The sequence below is a fragment of the Terrapene carolina genome, unplaced genomic scaffold, assembly GCF_002925995.2.
Source record: "Terrapene carolina triunguis isolate 2854851 unplaced genomic scaffold, T_m_triunguis-2.0 Scaffold69, whole genome shotgun sequence".
Classification (NCBI taxonomy): domain Eukaryota; kingdom Metazoa; phylum Chordata; order Testudines; family Emydidae; genus Terrapene; species Terrapene triunguis.
Window position 1 is genome coordinate 38,160,692 of NW_020664420.1, and position 14,313 is coordinate 38,175,004.

General features: G+C 39.6%; 1 protein-coding gene across 1 annotated transcript in view; it reads right to left on the reverse strand.

The window, feature by feature from the left end:
- Nucleotides 1-14,313, reverse strand: part of PDE8B (phosphodiesterase 8B) — a 144,239-nt gene that overhangs the window by 22,863 nt on the left and 107,063 nt on the right. The window contains exons 9-11 of the mRNA XM_029910918.1: nt 12,269-12,357; nt 11,382-11,442; nt 3,366-3,417 (exon numbers count right to left, since the gene is read on the reverse strand). Of these exons, the coding sequence (XP_029766778.1) occupies nt 3,366-3,417; nt 11,382-11,442; nt 12,269-12,357 (202 nt within the window). The remainder of the gene's footprint in view (nt 1-3,365; nt 3,418-11,381; nt 11,443-12,268; nt 12,358-14,313) is intronic.

Below are 14,313 nucleotides of genomic sequence, written 5' to 3' on the forward strand. Positions count from 1 at the left end.
GCGGGGGGCGGCGCTTTTTTTTGCTGCTTGGGGCAGCAAAAATGTTAGAGCCGGCCCTGATTAAGGGATCAAGATCCCAGCTCCTCTGTTACATTCTTGCTCCTGGTTGTGATTACTGCTACTGATTGGGTTATTACACCTACAAATTGTGCATGCAGCTATACTATCATCCCTTCTCCCCACCTGTTTGTTCACCCACCTGCTAAGTCTTGTCTTTAGGTCCCAATCCTGCATGGATTTATGCAAGTGCTTATTTTTAAACATCTGAGTAATCCTATTGACTTCAGCAGGATGACACACATGCTTCAGCTCAAGCATGTATCCAACAACCCTGTACAGGACTGGGGCCTTAAACTGTAAACTCAACTGAGGTAGGGACCGCCATTTACTATATGTTTGTACAATGCCTAGTACAATGGGGTCCTGGCCGAGGCCTTCAGGTTCTAACAAAATATAAATAAATAATCAAATAATGGTCAAATTCATCACTGGTGTTAGCAGGAGCAACTAGCAAACTCAGTGGAGTTGAGACTGCTTAGCTAGTGATGTATTTGGCCCTATGTTGTATTCTGACCAAATGCATATAACTCAACCACCACCATGGAGAGGCAGGGGAAAGGGGGGATTCTGAGACTGAATGGCTACAAAAAACCCACACACTTTTTAAAAAACGAAGAGTGAAACCAGGCACTCTACGCTTACCCCCATTGAACTAAAGTCTTTGCTAATAGGTTAATTCCGTATTTAAAAAATTTGCTAAATATTGAGATGGAATATCATTAAGGTACAGTTATGCGTCAAAAGTGTGATTTGTTGGCACATAACCATAAACATCCCAAAGCAAGAAATAAGAGGCAACTTAAAATAAAGTCACTGCAAGGAGGTGGGTGAGTTTGAAGCACTAGTCTCGCTTTCTAGAAGAATGAAGTAGGTGCTCACATGAAGAGAGCAAGATGACCCTTGTTGAGGTCACAAGAACCTCAGCAGACACTGCTGTGTGGTGAAGTTCTGGGGTGGAATAAGTAATGATGTCACAGGTCCAGATTGAGATGCAATGGCAATTTTGGTGGAGGAAGACTGTCCAGCATTGGCCTTTAGCGAACCATCAATGTCTTCTTTGCATGAGCAGATACAGTACATAAAGAAGATTTTATACAAAGGCAACAACTTTAATAGAAAACTTCTGTTGAACATTGAGATGAAGATTTATTTATGACTTGGTGATTAGAAGGTCTCCTACTGTAGATACATTTTCAATGAATCATGACAACATCAAGATTTTCTATTTTCATTGCAGTCCATAATAACCAACATGACTTCATGCAGTGTGCCTTCCTGTTCTCACTGAACTCTGTGTCACACTGAGAGGGTGGAATCAAAATGTATCATAGAAGCTGTAAAATATACTAGTAAACAGTAACATTGTGACCATTTCAGCATTCTGCAATTTGAATCACAGGTATTCCCATCTTCCCCTGTTCCCAGATTCTATAGCCAGTAAAGGAAAGGTGGAAAAGAAGGATGCCATTTATTATAAGAACATAGTGTTAGGAGCAAATAGCATAACACAACATGAATCATTTTTATGGCAGTGATTGTAATAGGAACAGGAAATTGCACACAGTTTTACTACTACTATTACTATTTTACACCATAAAGATCTCAGTGTTTTACAAATATTAATAGACATCCTTAAAAGGTAGGTAAGGGATCACTTCAACCATTACTGGAAAATAGTGACCCTCTAAATGAAACACAGGAGCTATTTAACAGTGCACAGCAACACTACACCATGATTTGGGGCAGGAAAGGTTTAGATACTACACCCAAAAACTCTGATGATGGGGGAAGTATAAGAACCTAAGAGAGTCAAACAGAAAAAGGAAGAAAGCTGTATCTGTTTAAAATGGCAGATCATTTAGATCAATAAAAGAGGACAACCCTAAAAACTGCTCTTGTGCCCCTTCCTCCTCAGATAAAGTACTTTTATTACCTAACAGTGCATATTTTCTGAAAAAGTGAATGTCTTAGCTTTATTTCCTTCTCCCACTTCCCCTGGATACTGGGATACATAGAATAACTTCTGTGACAAACTTTTGGCTGAGAACTTGAACATGATGACTTTCTGCAAGGAGAGTATATGTACAGAATCAGAATCTTAGGATTGGAAGAGACCTCAAGAGGTCTTCTAGTCCAGTCCCCATCACTCAAGGCAGAACTAAATATTATCTAGAACATCCCTGGCTTACCTGCTCTTGAAAATCTCCAACAATGGAGATTCCACAACCTCCCTAGGCAATTTATTCTAGTGCTTAACCACCCTGACAGTTAGGAAGTTTTTCCTAATGTCCAACCAAAACCACCCTTGCTGCAATTTAAGCCCATTGCTTCTTGTCCTATCCTCAGAGGTTAACAAGAACAATTCTTCTCCCTCCTCCTTGTAACAACCTTTTATGTATGTAACTTACTTACATGGAAATTACAAGTAACTGCATAATGAATGCATCTTACATTTCATTCACTAGTAAATTTTAACTGTCCTTAAATGATATAAAGGAAAGTTGAAAAATAGTTAAAATGAATACAATTTGTCTTGTAACCAAACAACATGACATGGGGTAGGAAACCTAAGAAACGCAAGCAAAGGAACCAATGTCAGATTAGGAATTAGAAAGCAGGAATTCCCAACTTTCAGTCCTGTATTCAACAACATCCCATTCTCAACACCAAGAACACACCAGAACTGGTTCTTTAGAGGAGAGTCAGCCATACATAGACAAGTTTTAGTGACCCATTTGCTTTTCTTCCAGCCCTTTAATGGTCCTAACTTGGAAGTAGGGTGACCAGACAGCAAATGTGAAAAATTGGGATGGGGGTGGGGGATAATAGGAGCCTATATAAGAAAAAGACCCCAAAATCAGGACTGTCCCTATAAAATCGGGACATCTGGTCACCCTACTTGGAAGGCATTAGCCCAAATCCTCCATTGGCATAAATCAGTACAGCACCCTTCAGTTCAGGCAGTGGATCTATGCCAATTTATACCAGCTAAAGATCTGACCCACTATTAAATACAACTACAACCGTTGTATTTTAACTCTGAGCACTGGCTAAGTGCTCTATGCCATAAAATAAAGATAATATAAAAGTGGGGACTATTACTCAAAACTTGTTTATAAGTGATACACGTTGTTTAGCAGTACATTGCCAGTTGGCCTCAGTCAGTCATGGGCCAGCCCCTCTGATGGGGTAACCCCATTGGACTGAACAGAATGGAGCTACACTGATTTACCCTAGCAAATAATCTGGCCTCATTGTTTTTTTTAAATGAAGAAGCATATATAGATAAATGATCATATTCTAACCTGCCTGTGAATTGTCTCCTGCATACTTCTCATCACGATGAATCTTGTAGAGCTGAAGTGGTACCAAAAGTAAAATATGTAAAAAGAAAACATTTAAAAGGGTTACATTCAATATGATCCTCAACAAGCATTGTCTTTTCAATTATTTGCAAAAATACTTTTTAAAAGATTCTATAGATATAATTGCATTCTAAGAAGAAAGAGCAACAATGTGAGAGGCAACAAGCACACGGCATAGGAAATTACAGATACTGTTGTGCTTTTATGCATTATGAGTGCTTCTCTGTTTGATGCCTGTGACTGTAAGGGAGCAGACATTCATTTTTAATTGTGTTTTCCTAAGTCAGTCACCCTGAAATACTGACTTCCCTCAATAAAAAGTAAAAAAATATCAGGTACTTTTTGCCTACTCTACCGTAATTTAAAAACTGCTTTCCTGGTACTGTATAAACCAATTTTGCAAGTACATTTTCAAGGACCAGTGATGCACTGGCCTTGTGAAAAATCTCTTGGGTGGGGAAATTACCTGATTCTGATGAAATTTGCTGCATGTTCCTGGATAATGTTTAATCATCCTCGTTGATCATAAGATTACTAAGGTCTTTTTTTGCCACTGGAGTGCACCAGATTGCTCCACTCTGTATTTAAAATATTTCTCTCTTCTTGGGCAAGATATCATCACCCCCTTACTAAGTTTTCACATAAACACCAGATTTCAAATTACACAAATTGAACACTACTCTGTATTATCAATACGCTCTGTATGTTTCCAGGAATAAAGTATACACTTCTCAGGCAGAACAGACTTAACAGAATGTAATTGCCACATCATGTTGCCTCATTCTCCGGTTATGGTTTTTAGAAAGTATTTTTGTTGAAGTGGGATAACAAGTGAACAGATCGCTCAGTCCCACAACCCGCCTCTCTACAGGTATGCACACCCTTATTTATGTGTCGCTAATCAAACACTAAAGGGGAAAGTTTGCTGAAGCCCCTTGTTAAAATAATAGTTGGACATAGTGTGACTAGAGTAAAATACAAGTAGTAGAGCTGGGTGAAGTGGTCTGTCCAAAACATTTTTTGCCCAAAAATACAGATTCAGGTTAACTGAAACATTGTGTGAATTCACCAAAATTTTTGGTGACCCACCCTAACACCCCTCAAAAAATTTTTTTGAAAGAATCAAAACATGTCAATGTTTTCAAAATGAAACATTTTGATGTTTCGATTAGAAACTACTATTAATTTTGAATTTTACTGTAATTTTAAAAAGATTAAATTCAAAACCAAAACATCTTGTTTCACCCAAAACAAATTCACCCAGTACCACTTTTTTGGTTCAGCCAGCAAACCAAAAAAAAAAAAAAATATCGGTTATTCACAGAGCTCTAACTAGGAGCTCAGTTTTGCCACCCTTGCTCATGGTGATTAGTGCCCTACTCTGATCACACTCCTCATCCATCCTATGCCCATGCATTAGGTTCTGCAGGAGCATGAAGTTTATGGTAGTGAGTTGGTAAGTCACCTGACTTGCTACCACTGAGTTACAGGGAATCATGTGGGGCTGCACCTAGCCCTGAGCAGCCTGCATATTGTGTCTGACATAGCACGCTGCAATAAACAAATGAAGGAGGAGTCACCAAAGAAAGCAATGGGGTATGCAAATGGACACTGCACATTCCCTAGGTCAGCAGAGGCTAGTAGCATGTACATCCCAAGTGTTTTAACCTGTGTCGTCCACATAGCTGCAGCAGTTTGCCCTGCCAGCTGCATTCAACCAAGGAATGTGGCAGCTCACACAGGACACAAATGGTCAGCTAACCCTCAGTATCCTTTTGGGAAAGAATTGGTGAGCCCAAGGACAGTGCTAGAGCATCCCCAGCCACACTGAGGAGACAGGGCCGCTCAAGGCTTCACAATGCAAGTGAAGGCAGACTTTTCCAAGGACTTCTAGGATCACTGTAGGCCCCTCTGGGTTGTAATGTCAAACCTGCCCCTTTTACATCCCCATGGGGGTGCAGTAGAAGCCATCCCCATGCCTTATGCCCACAAAATGTACTGCAAGGGCATGACATAGCTTACACCATTATAGGAGTAGCCTGCGCCGTCACCTGGGCTCCACATAGCCTGCCTCATAGCCCTCTGCGAGCAGTCCCATCAACAGGACTACTTACGTAGTAAGGTACAACTCTCTGTGGGTGCAGGTGGCAGCACTGGGCCCCAAATGAGGGATAGAGCCTGCTTAATCGTTCACATCCACCATGCTGAAAAGAAGGGGCGGGGGAGAAGAGGCAGAAACAGCTACAAGGAGCCAACTATTTCACAGTGGTTATTCAGCATGAATAATGCCAGAAGGGTTACAATAGCCTAAACAGGATATCCTTGGATCAAAGAATGTTTTGCTGGGTTAGATCTTTGTTATGGCCTAACGCAATATGCCAGGGCAAAGTATTGTGTGAAATGATGCCACGTCAAATGTATCAGTGAAAGCATGTGAGATACTTAACAACTATCAAATGTTTTTCACAAAAATTTCTGCTGGGGCAAGGAGGCTTTTTTTTTTGGCTAAAAAATAATTCAAGGAGTTTCGACAAGCTTTACCGCAATGTCGAGGTGATGTTTACCATGCACATCCCACTGCTATAGTGTGCGCAAAAACAGCTGCTGTGAGCTCAAACTGAAAGTTCTCTGGGGAATAGTTTGAACCCTTAGGGAATCAAATTCCTAGACTATACGGACAAAGGTGAGCATTGTGATAATCTAATCTGATCACCTGCATAACACAGGCCATAGGATTTGGGTGAATTCATTCCTATTTGAACTAGAGTACACCTTTCCGAAAAACAGCCAATCTTGATTTTAAAGTGTCTAGTGATGAAGACTCCACCACAGCCCTTGGTTAATTGTTCCACTGATTAATTACCCTCACTGTTAAAAACGTGCACCTTATTTCTAGTTTGAATTTGTCCAGCTTCAACTTCCAGCCATTGGACTGTGTTATACCTTTGTCTGCAAAGGCGAAGGCTCTTCAATTATAAAATTTGTTTCCCATACAAATATTTATACATTGCGATCAAGTCATCCCTTAACCATCTCTTCTGTCTTTACCGCACAACTGCGGGGGACACCTCAGTGGTCACCCTGTTTAATAGGAAGCCTCCATCCACTATTGCTGTCAGTGCCCAAGTAAAAGATACATACTAGTTCTGAATACATTCCCCTTCCCTCAGCCATTCCTCCCCCTGCAGGCAAGAATCCACCCAGCTGGCCTGAAAGAACAAGGGAGATTACACATTTAATGTTAGGTTTCAGAGTAGCAGCCGTGTTAGTCTGTATCCGCAAAAAGAACAGGAGTACTTGTGGCACCTTAGAGACTAACAAATTTATTAGAGCATAAGCTTTCGTGGGCTACAACCAATTGGTTGCTAGGGGAGAGGCAGGTGGGAATTTGCAGGTGTGCAAACCTCAGGCTGGATACTACAAGGCCCCAATCCAACAAAGCATGTATTAAGCCTGTGCTTCTTTTTAAGCACGAGTAATGAATTCCCATTCACAAATCTTTACTATACTATAGTCTTTACTATAATCTTGTACCCAGAAGTAAAGTTTTCTATGCACAAATCCTTCATATATTTTTTCTATGTGACAAGTCTGGTGTACAAATACATACCTTAGAGACTACCACGTAGAAACCTATCTACAAGGACATCCCTGATGAAGTGTAACAAATGGCAAAAAACAAATTTAATTTATTTTCACATTTTAAAAAAAGTGGACAATGCATGAGAATGTAAGGAGCTGTGTGTGTCTGTGTGTAAAGTCTGAAGTGTTAAATGCAAGCAGTTTTAGGATATATTTTCACTTGGAGCTGGAGGCGTGTCACCCTCAGAACTCCTGAATCCCAGCTGGCAAGGGATTCACGGTCATGTAACAGCAACTCCTAGCAGGACTGACAAACTCACTACAGCTAACATATTGCTTTCATAGTATTTATCCATAGAGTGTTGTGTAAGATCTTAAACGAAAGCCAAGATCATGCTGGTGAATAATATTGTGTGATGTATGTAGGGATGATATTTAAGGGGCTGTGTATACGTACTGAAAATACATCCTGAGTGTCTGTATCAAGGTATGAGTCACCAGCAGAGACAGGTTTTCACTCAGACCAGGAGTGTTTGTCCATCCAGCAACTGACATGTAAATTAAGCATTGTATTATTTCACAATGGGCTAAGGTTGCCAGGTGTCCTGTTTTCAAGACTGACAAACTGCAAATGTTTAACCCTTAGGGGGAAATCGTCTACTTTATTAAATAGGAAAAAGATAAGCACTGATAAGTGTAGACCTAGGATTGTGTTTTACGTTATATCTGTAACCATTTTTGTTTCCACTCATTATCCTTACTCACTATCTCTTAAAACGTAATCCTTGATAAAAAACTTATGATTGTTTCACTATAAATATATTTGAGTTCTGATGTTATAAAGGACCTGATCCTGAGTGGTACCAGCCAAACTGTGTGTGCACTATTCCTTCAGGGACAGCTTACCTGGTAATTTCTGTGCGTCCATTGATAGGGGCTGCATACAGCAGGGACCACTCCAAGGACTTGGGGTTTGGTGTGTGCCTATCACTAGCCTGCACCGAGAGGGTGAGGTCTGTGGAGACACGGAAGTCAGTGCTTGTGCTGCCAGAGGCTGGTGGTTTCAGGGAGTTGAACCACAGCCGGCACAGACAAGACTGCTTCACACCAAGGGCAGGTGGTGGTGAGATGCCTCACAACATGGGTACCCCAGAAACGTCACAAGGTGTAAATCCCAGCACGAGGCGACATACCCGCTCTAGCTCTGATTGAGCTAGTGTGCACAAAACAGAGCGTAAATAGTGGTGCAAACTGTGAGTGGGGCTAGCCACCTCAAGTAGGTACCCATCCAAGCTACTACGCAGAACACCATCCTTGTAATAATGTGACTAGATGCCATGACTCATATATTCCATAATTAAAGGCCTTTATTTCATCTGTGACTCTCTCAGCAATAAAAACCATTTGACATCAAGACCATGAACTATGCTTGAACTATAGACGGATTCATACATTATAGACTTATGACCACTTCAGTGGAGTTACTGCAGACTCAAACTGACAGCAAAATCCAGCCCAGTCAATTGCTGATCTTGCTTTTAGGAACAAATTGCCCTTTATGACCATAATTGGATTACAGGGATTGAACAAATGCCCCTGAAGTCCAGTGATTTATTTTTGATGTTGGGTCATTGTTCTGGCCCAAATTTTATTAACATATCCATAATCCCCCAGTCTGTCATTCCGTGTGCTATTGTACAGCTCAGCAAGTAAAAGAATGCAGGTTAATCTAGGTACCTTATCATCGGACAAAAACCTACCAATAGGAGGCACACTGGTAGGGAGCACAGCACTAAAAAATACGTGGAGATCTGCAGAGCCATGATGTCTGCATAGGACAAGATAGCTCAGTGAAGCTTGGAGGCACCACACTGCACCGTGCATGTTACTGCTGTTTCAAAAGGTAGCCGCATGAGCTTTCTTGCTCCCATGCCTGCAAGCTAACTGAACATGCCCCCTTACCACCAGTCATACTAGGTGCAGTATATCCAGGGTTTGGAAACAACCAGTATGTGACCATATGCCTTAGCTAGCTTTAGAGAAGTGCTGATATCTTGTTTTCCATAATCTCAGCTTTCATTTTAACAAATATAAGTCTCTAGCTGTTACAATTATGAAGAAATCTCAAAAATGCACACCTAGGGTACCCACTGCAGAGGCGAGTCTGACTTAAGAACTGAGAAAATAGCGCTGAGAAGAATGAACTGCCCCATTCAGAGAGGGTAGTTCACCATTAGAACTACTTACCAAGGGTCGGGGTAGATTCTCCATCATTGGAAATATTTAAGTCAAGACTGGATGTTTTTCTAAAAGATATGCTCTAGTTCAAACAGGAATTAATTCAGAGAAGTTTTATGGCCTGTGTTATACAGGAGGTCAGACCAGATGATCACAATGTACCGTCTGGCTTTAAAATCTATCAATCTCAGCATTTATTCATGTGCCCACTGAAAATTTAAATGTCAACATTGTTAACTATTTCATTCCTCATGTGAAAAAGAAGAGGGTGGGTCACAGGTCTGCACAATTTTCTGTGAGTGAGGTCTTGTTTTGATGCCAATTGTGACCAGTGTTTGGATCCCAATCGAAAAGGAGCCAAGCCCAAGGAGCTTAGCAGAGACCATGGATATAGTGAAGCTCCCTGGAGAACCAGGCAACACATGATCAGACAGGGAATATCTGCACAGTGAGCGGTATCTTATTTTGTGAACTTGAATACTGTATTAATCACACATCAAAGAAGCTGTCAAACACCAAATGAAATAAACGAGCAGTGTTATCCTCCTGAATCTGCACAATAGTGTGAAAACTAGCTCTGGGAAGTATGTATGGCCCCATGTATCTCAATGGGGTGTTAGTTCCAAAACCAATTTAAATGTCAACATTAGGCTTGTCAACATTAAGGATACACCCACTTTACACTTTGGGAAAGAGTCACTTTACACCAGTGCAGCCCATCTACCTAGGGATTGCTGACCGGTGCCAAAAATCCCTAATGTATACAAGCCACTTGTTAATTATTTCACTCCTGATCAGTTTGACAGAAACATCTCCTAAAATTCTAAAGCCACAATCCCAAAACTGCCTCCTCATACTTTCCTGGATGCCAAACCCCCAAACTACCCCACATCCAGCCTTCAGCTATCCCCTTGACTACTTTTACAACATACTGATGTATTTCCTGCATCATATTGAAAATTAAAAGTGTAGGGGCAGAAAAAATATTTTAATTTAATATTTAATTAAACAACACAGGAGACATTGTAATAATTGTATTTTTTACTTCCATTTAATTCTATAAAAAAGATTCAATTTTAATTTTCTTGAGGCTACAAATGAATTTCCAGTCTACCATACTAATGGTAAACAAACACAGAAGTTGGCACAAAAATTCAGGTTATGCTTGTAACAGCGTACACTGGATCTTGCCTTCCCTTTGTTTGAACCTATCTTTGCCACCAGAGGGTGCAAATCTGCAATGTCTGAATCCATTGAACAAAATCATTCCTCTCAACTTATTACAAAATAGTCTATTTTTATAAAGAGCGGTTGAATTGTGGCCCTACCTAAGGACACATTCCCAGCCCCAATGAGCCTGCAATCTAAATAAAAACTCCTTTTGACATTTCCTTCAGTATCGAACAATGCTTAATATCCTGGTACAAACAAGAGAGGTTCTTAGTTGTGAATTCAAAAGACTAGCTCTTACAGAACCATAGTTCTGTAAGAAAAGATTTTTCTATTGATCAAAGCAAGCTTTATCTAACTTCACTTGAACATAATGGCCTTAGCTTGTTTTTTTCATAGGGCCTTTAAGCCTCCATGGGTTATGCTTTCTTTTAGGCCTTGATCCTCAAACCTCAAGGGCAGACCCCATCAGCCTTGTAGAGCCCCCGGAAGTAACATGTCAAGGGAGATGTAAAGGGGTGTCAGGGTCTGCCCATGATAATTAGCTTGAAGGCTGAGGTGGGCTTTGTTTGCAAATAACTATTCAAATATCAGAAATCAAAACCTTCATAATAGATGCTGCTGCCAGCTCTGCCTAGAATATGCTCAATGTTAATTCAGTTTTAGATCCAAGGTTTTATATACAAGGTGGTTTTATATCTACACTTTTCTGCATATTTTAACTGACTTGTGTCGATCAGGTCAATGAACAGAGAGACTGAAGACTACAGAAAAACAAAAATGAACCGCACAGGATTTTGTTCAAATAAGGGTACACTGTCTTCAACGTTTTTTAAGAGTATCTGACTTTATCTTTTTGTTTTAGAAGTTGTCTAATATACCAGTTGTAAAAAGAAAAGTGGCAAAAGGTTAATGAAAAGGCCTGATAACACAGACATATTACACATTACAAAGGAAATACAGTACCTGTTTATTGTTTTCATTGGTACAACACAGCTTCTTGATGGACACAAAATGTCTAATTTTTCTAACAACACAAATAATTGATTGTTATTCAATTGAATGGTTAAGACAGAAGCAAAAAGACATGATTCAATTAGCACACTATTGGCCCTGCTGTCTAAAGCAGAGACCTTAGTGACCATATATGAAAACCAAAAGCATAAACATATTACCAGGTGAAGAGTATTCGTTATATTTCACAGCCAAGTTCTGCCCTTGGATACTCATGTCATTAACTCCTGTGGTAGGAGCATATGCACATCTGAAGGAAGAATTTGACCCTGTGCATAATACGCTGCAATTGTGTGTACATGCAAGCATGTGTACCCATGATGAGAGGAATAGGAAGCCTTTACTCAGACTAATGATCCCCATGAATTGTTCACACTCTGGATTTTGGAGAAGGTAATTTTAAAAGTTGTTTTTATTCTTTTCATGTAGTGTTCACCTAAACATTGGATTTTTGATACGTTTGACACATCTGGCAGTTTTCTGTATTAGTGACGTTGTTACACTTCAATATAATTGCTATTTCTCCTCTTCCCCCTCCCCCCTAGTTTTACATGCAATTCTTTGGGCCACAATCTGCTCTGACGTACACAACGAGCAATTGCATGGACTTCAGTGGGGCTGCAATGGATGTACATCACAGAATTTCACCCTTGATTGTTCAGCTTTGATAATTTGTTATTGATTCCCTAGGCAGAACACAAAGAATAAGCAATAGCTTACTGTACATTTATCTATGTCACTCTATTACTGAGCACATTTCCATACCAAGCTTGCTGGGGATATAAAATAGTTTGGTTAACACACCACACAAAATAAAGTGTACCTTTTGGGTAACTTACCCTCCCTGACCAATCACAGGTGTTATCCTCACATGTTGTTGGATACTGTCTCCTGATTTTCTTCTTGCATAGTAAACCCCTTGCCATTCCTAAATCAATGTAATGAAAACAGCTTTCAAGGATATTCCAGGTCACATTTAATTAAATAATATACTAGGGTTGTCGATTAATCGCAGTTAACTCACGCGATTAACTCAACAAAATTTATTGCGATTAATCACAGTTTTAATCACACTGTTAAACAGTAAAATACCAATTGAAATTTGTTAAATATTTTTGGATGTTTTTCTACGTTTTCATGTATATTATATTCTGTGTTGTAATTGAAATCAAAGTGTATATTATTTTTGATTACAAATATTTGCACTGTAAAAATGATAAACAAAAGAAATAGTATTTTTCAATTCACCTCATACAAGTACTGTCGTGCAATCTTTGTCATGAAAGCGCAGCTTACAAATGTAGATTTTTTTTGTTACATAACTGCGCTCAAAAACAAAACAATGTAAAACTTTAGAACCTACAAGTCCACTCAGTCCTACTTCTTGTTCAGTCAATCGCTAAGACAAACAAGTTTGTTTGCATTTACTGGAGAGAATGCTGCCCTCTTCTTATTTACAATGTCACCAGAAAATGAGAACAGGCATTTGTATGGCACTTTTGTAGCCGCCATTGCAAGGTATTTACGTGCCAGATATGCCCCTTCATGCTTTGGCCACCATTCCGGGGGACGCGCTTCCATGCTGATGACGCTGGTTAAAAAAATAATGCATTAATTAAATTTGTGATTGACCTTGTTGGGGGAGAATTGTATGTCCCCTGCTCTGTTTTTATCTGCATTCTCCCCTATATTTCATGTTATAGCAGTCTCGGATGATGACCCAAGACATGTGTTCATTTTAAGAACACTTCAAGTGCAGATTTGACAAAATGCAAAGAAGGTACCAATGTGAGATTTCTACAAATAGCTACAGTACTTGACCCAAGGTTTAAGAATATGAAGTGCCTTCCAAAATCTGAGAGGGATGAGGTGTGGAGCATGCTTTCAGAAGTCTTAAAAGAGCAACACTCTGACACGGAAACTACAGAACCCGAACCACCAAAAAAGAAAATCAACCTTCTGCTGGTGGCATCTGACTCAGATAATGAAAATGAACATGTGTCAGTCTGCACTGCTTTGGATTGTTATCGAGCAGAACCTGCCATCAGCATGGACGCATGTCCCTTGGAATGGTGGTTGAAGCATGAAGGGACATATAAATCTTTAGTGCATCTGGCATGTAAATATCTTGCGACGCCGGCTACAACAGTGCCATGCAAATGCCTGTTCTCACTTTCAGGTGACATTTTAAATAAGAAATGGGCAGCATTATCTCCTGTAAATGCAAACAAACTTGTTTGTCTTAGCAATTGGCTGAACAAGAAGTAGGACTGAGTGGACTTGCAGGCTCAAGTTTTACATTGTTTTGTATTTGAATGCAGGTTTTTTTGGTACAAAATTCTACATTTCTAAGTTCAACTTTCATGATAAAGAGATTGCACTACAGTACTTGTATTAGGTGAATTGAAAAATACTATTTCTTTTGTTTTTTTACAGTGTCAATACTTGTAATCAAAAATAAATATAAAGTGAGCACTGTACACTTTGTATTCTGTGTTGTAACTGAAATCAATATATTTGAAAATGTAGAAAACATATTTAAATAAATGGTATTCTATTAATGTTTAACGGTGCGATTAATTTTTTTGATTGCTTGACAGCCCTATAATATACCCATGATTATTTTTTAAATCAATCAGTGGAGAACCTTTCAGAGCACCATGTTTGACACATATTTTACAGAAATAATTGTGGTGTGAAAGTTAGCCATGCATTCCTTTTGAAAAGGAGTTTATATATAATTCCTACAATTTCTCTTAGCGGTACCTACTGTGTTTCCCTCTACTGACCTCCAGCAGGCAGCATCCTGCTCCACCTCTATCCTGTTTCCACTGTACGTAACTAGGGCCTTTCAGACCAGCACAGGGAAGGGGCAGAATTTGTT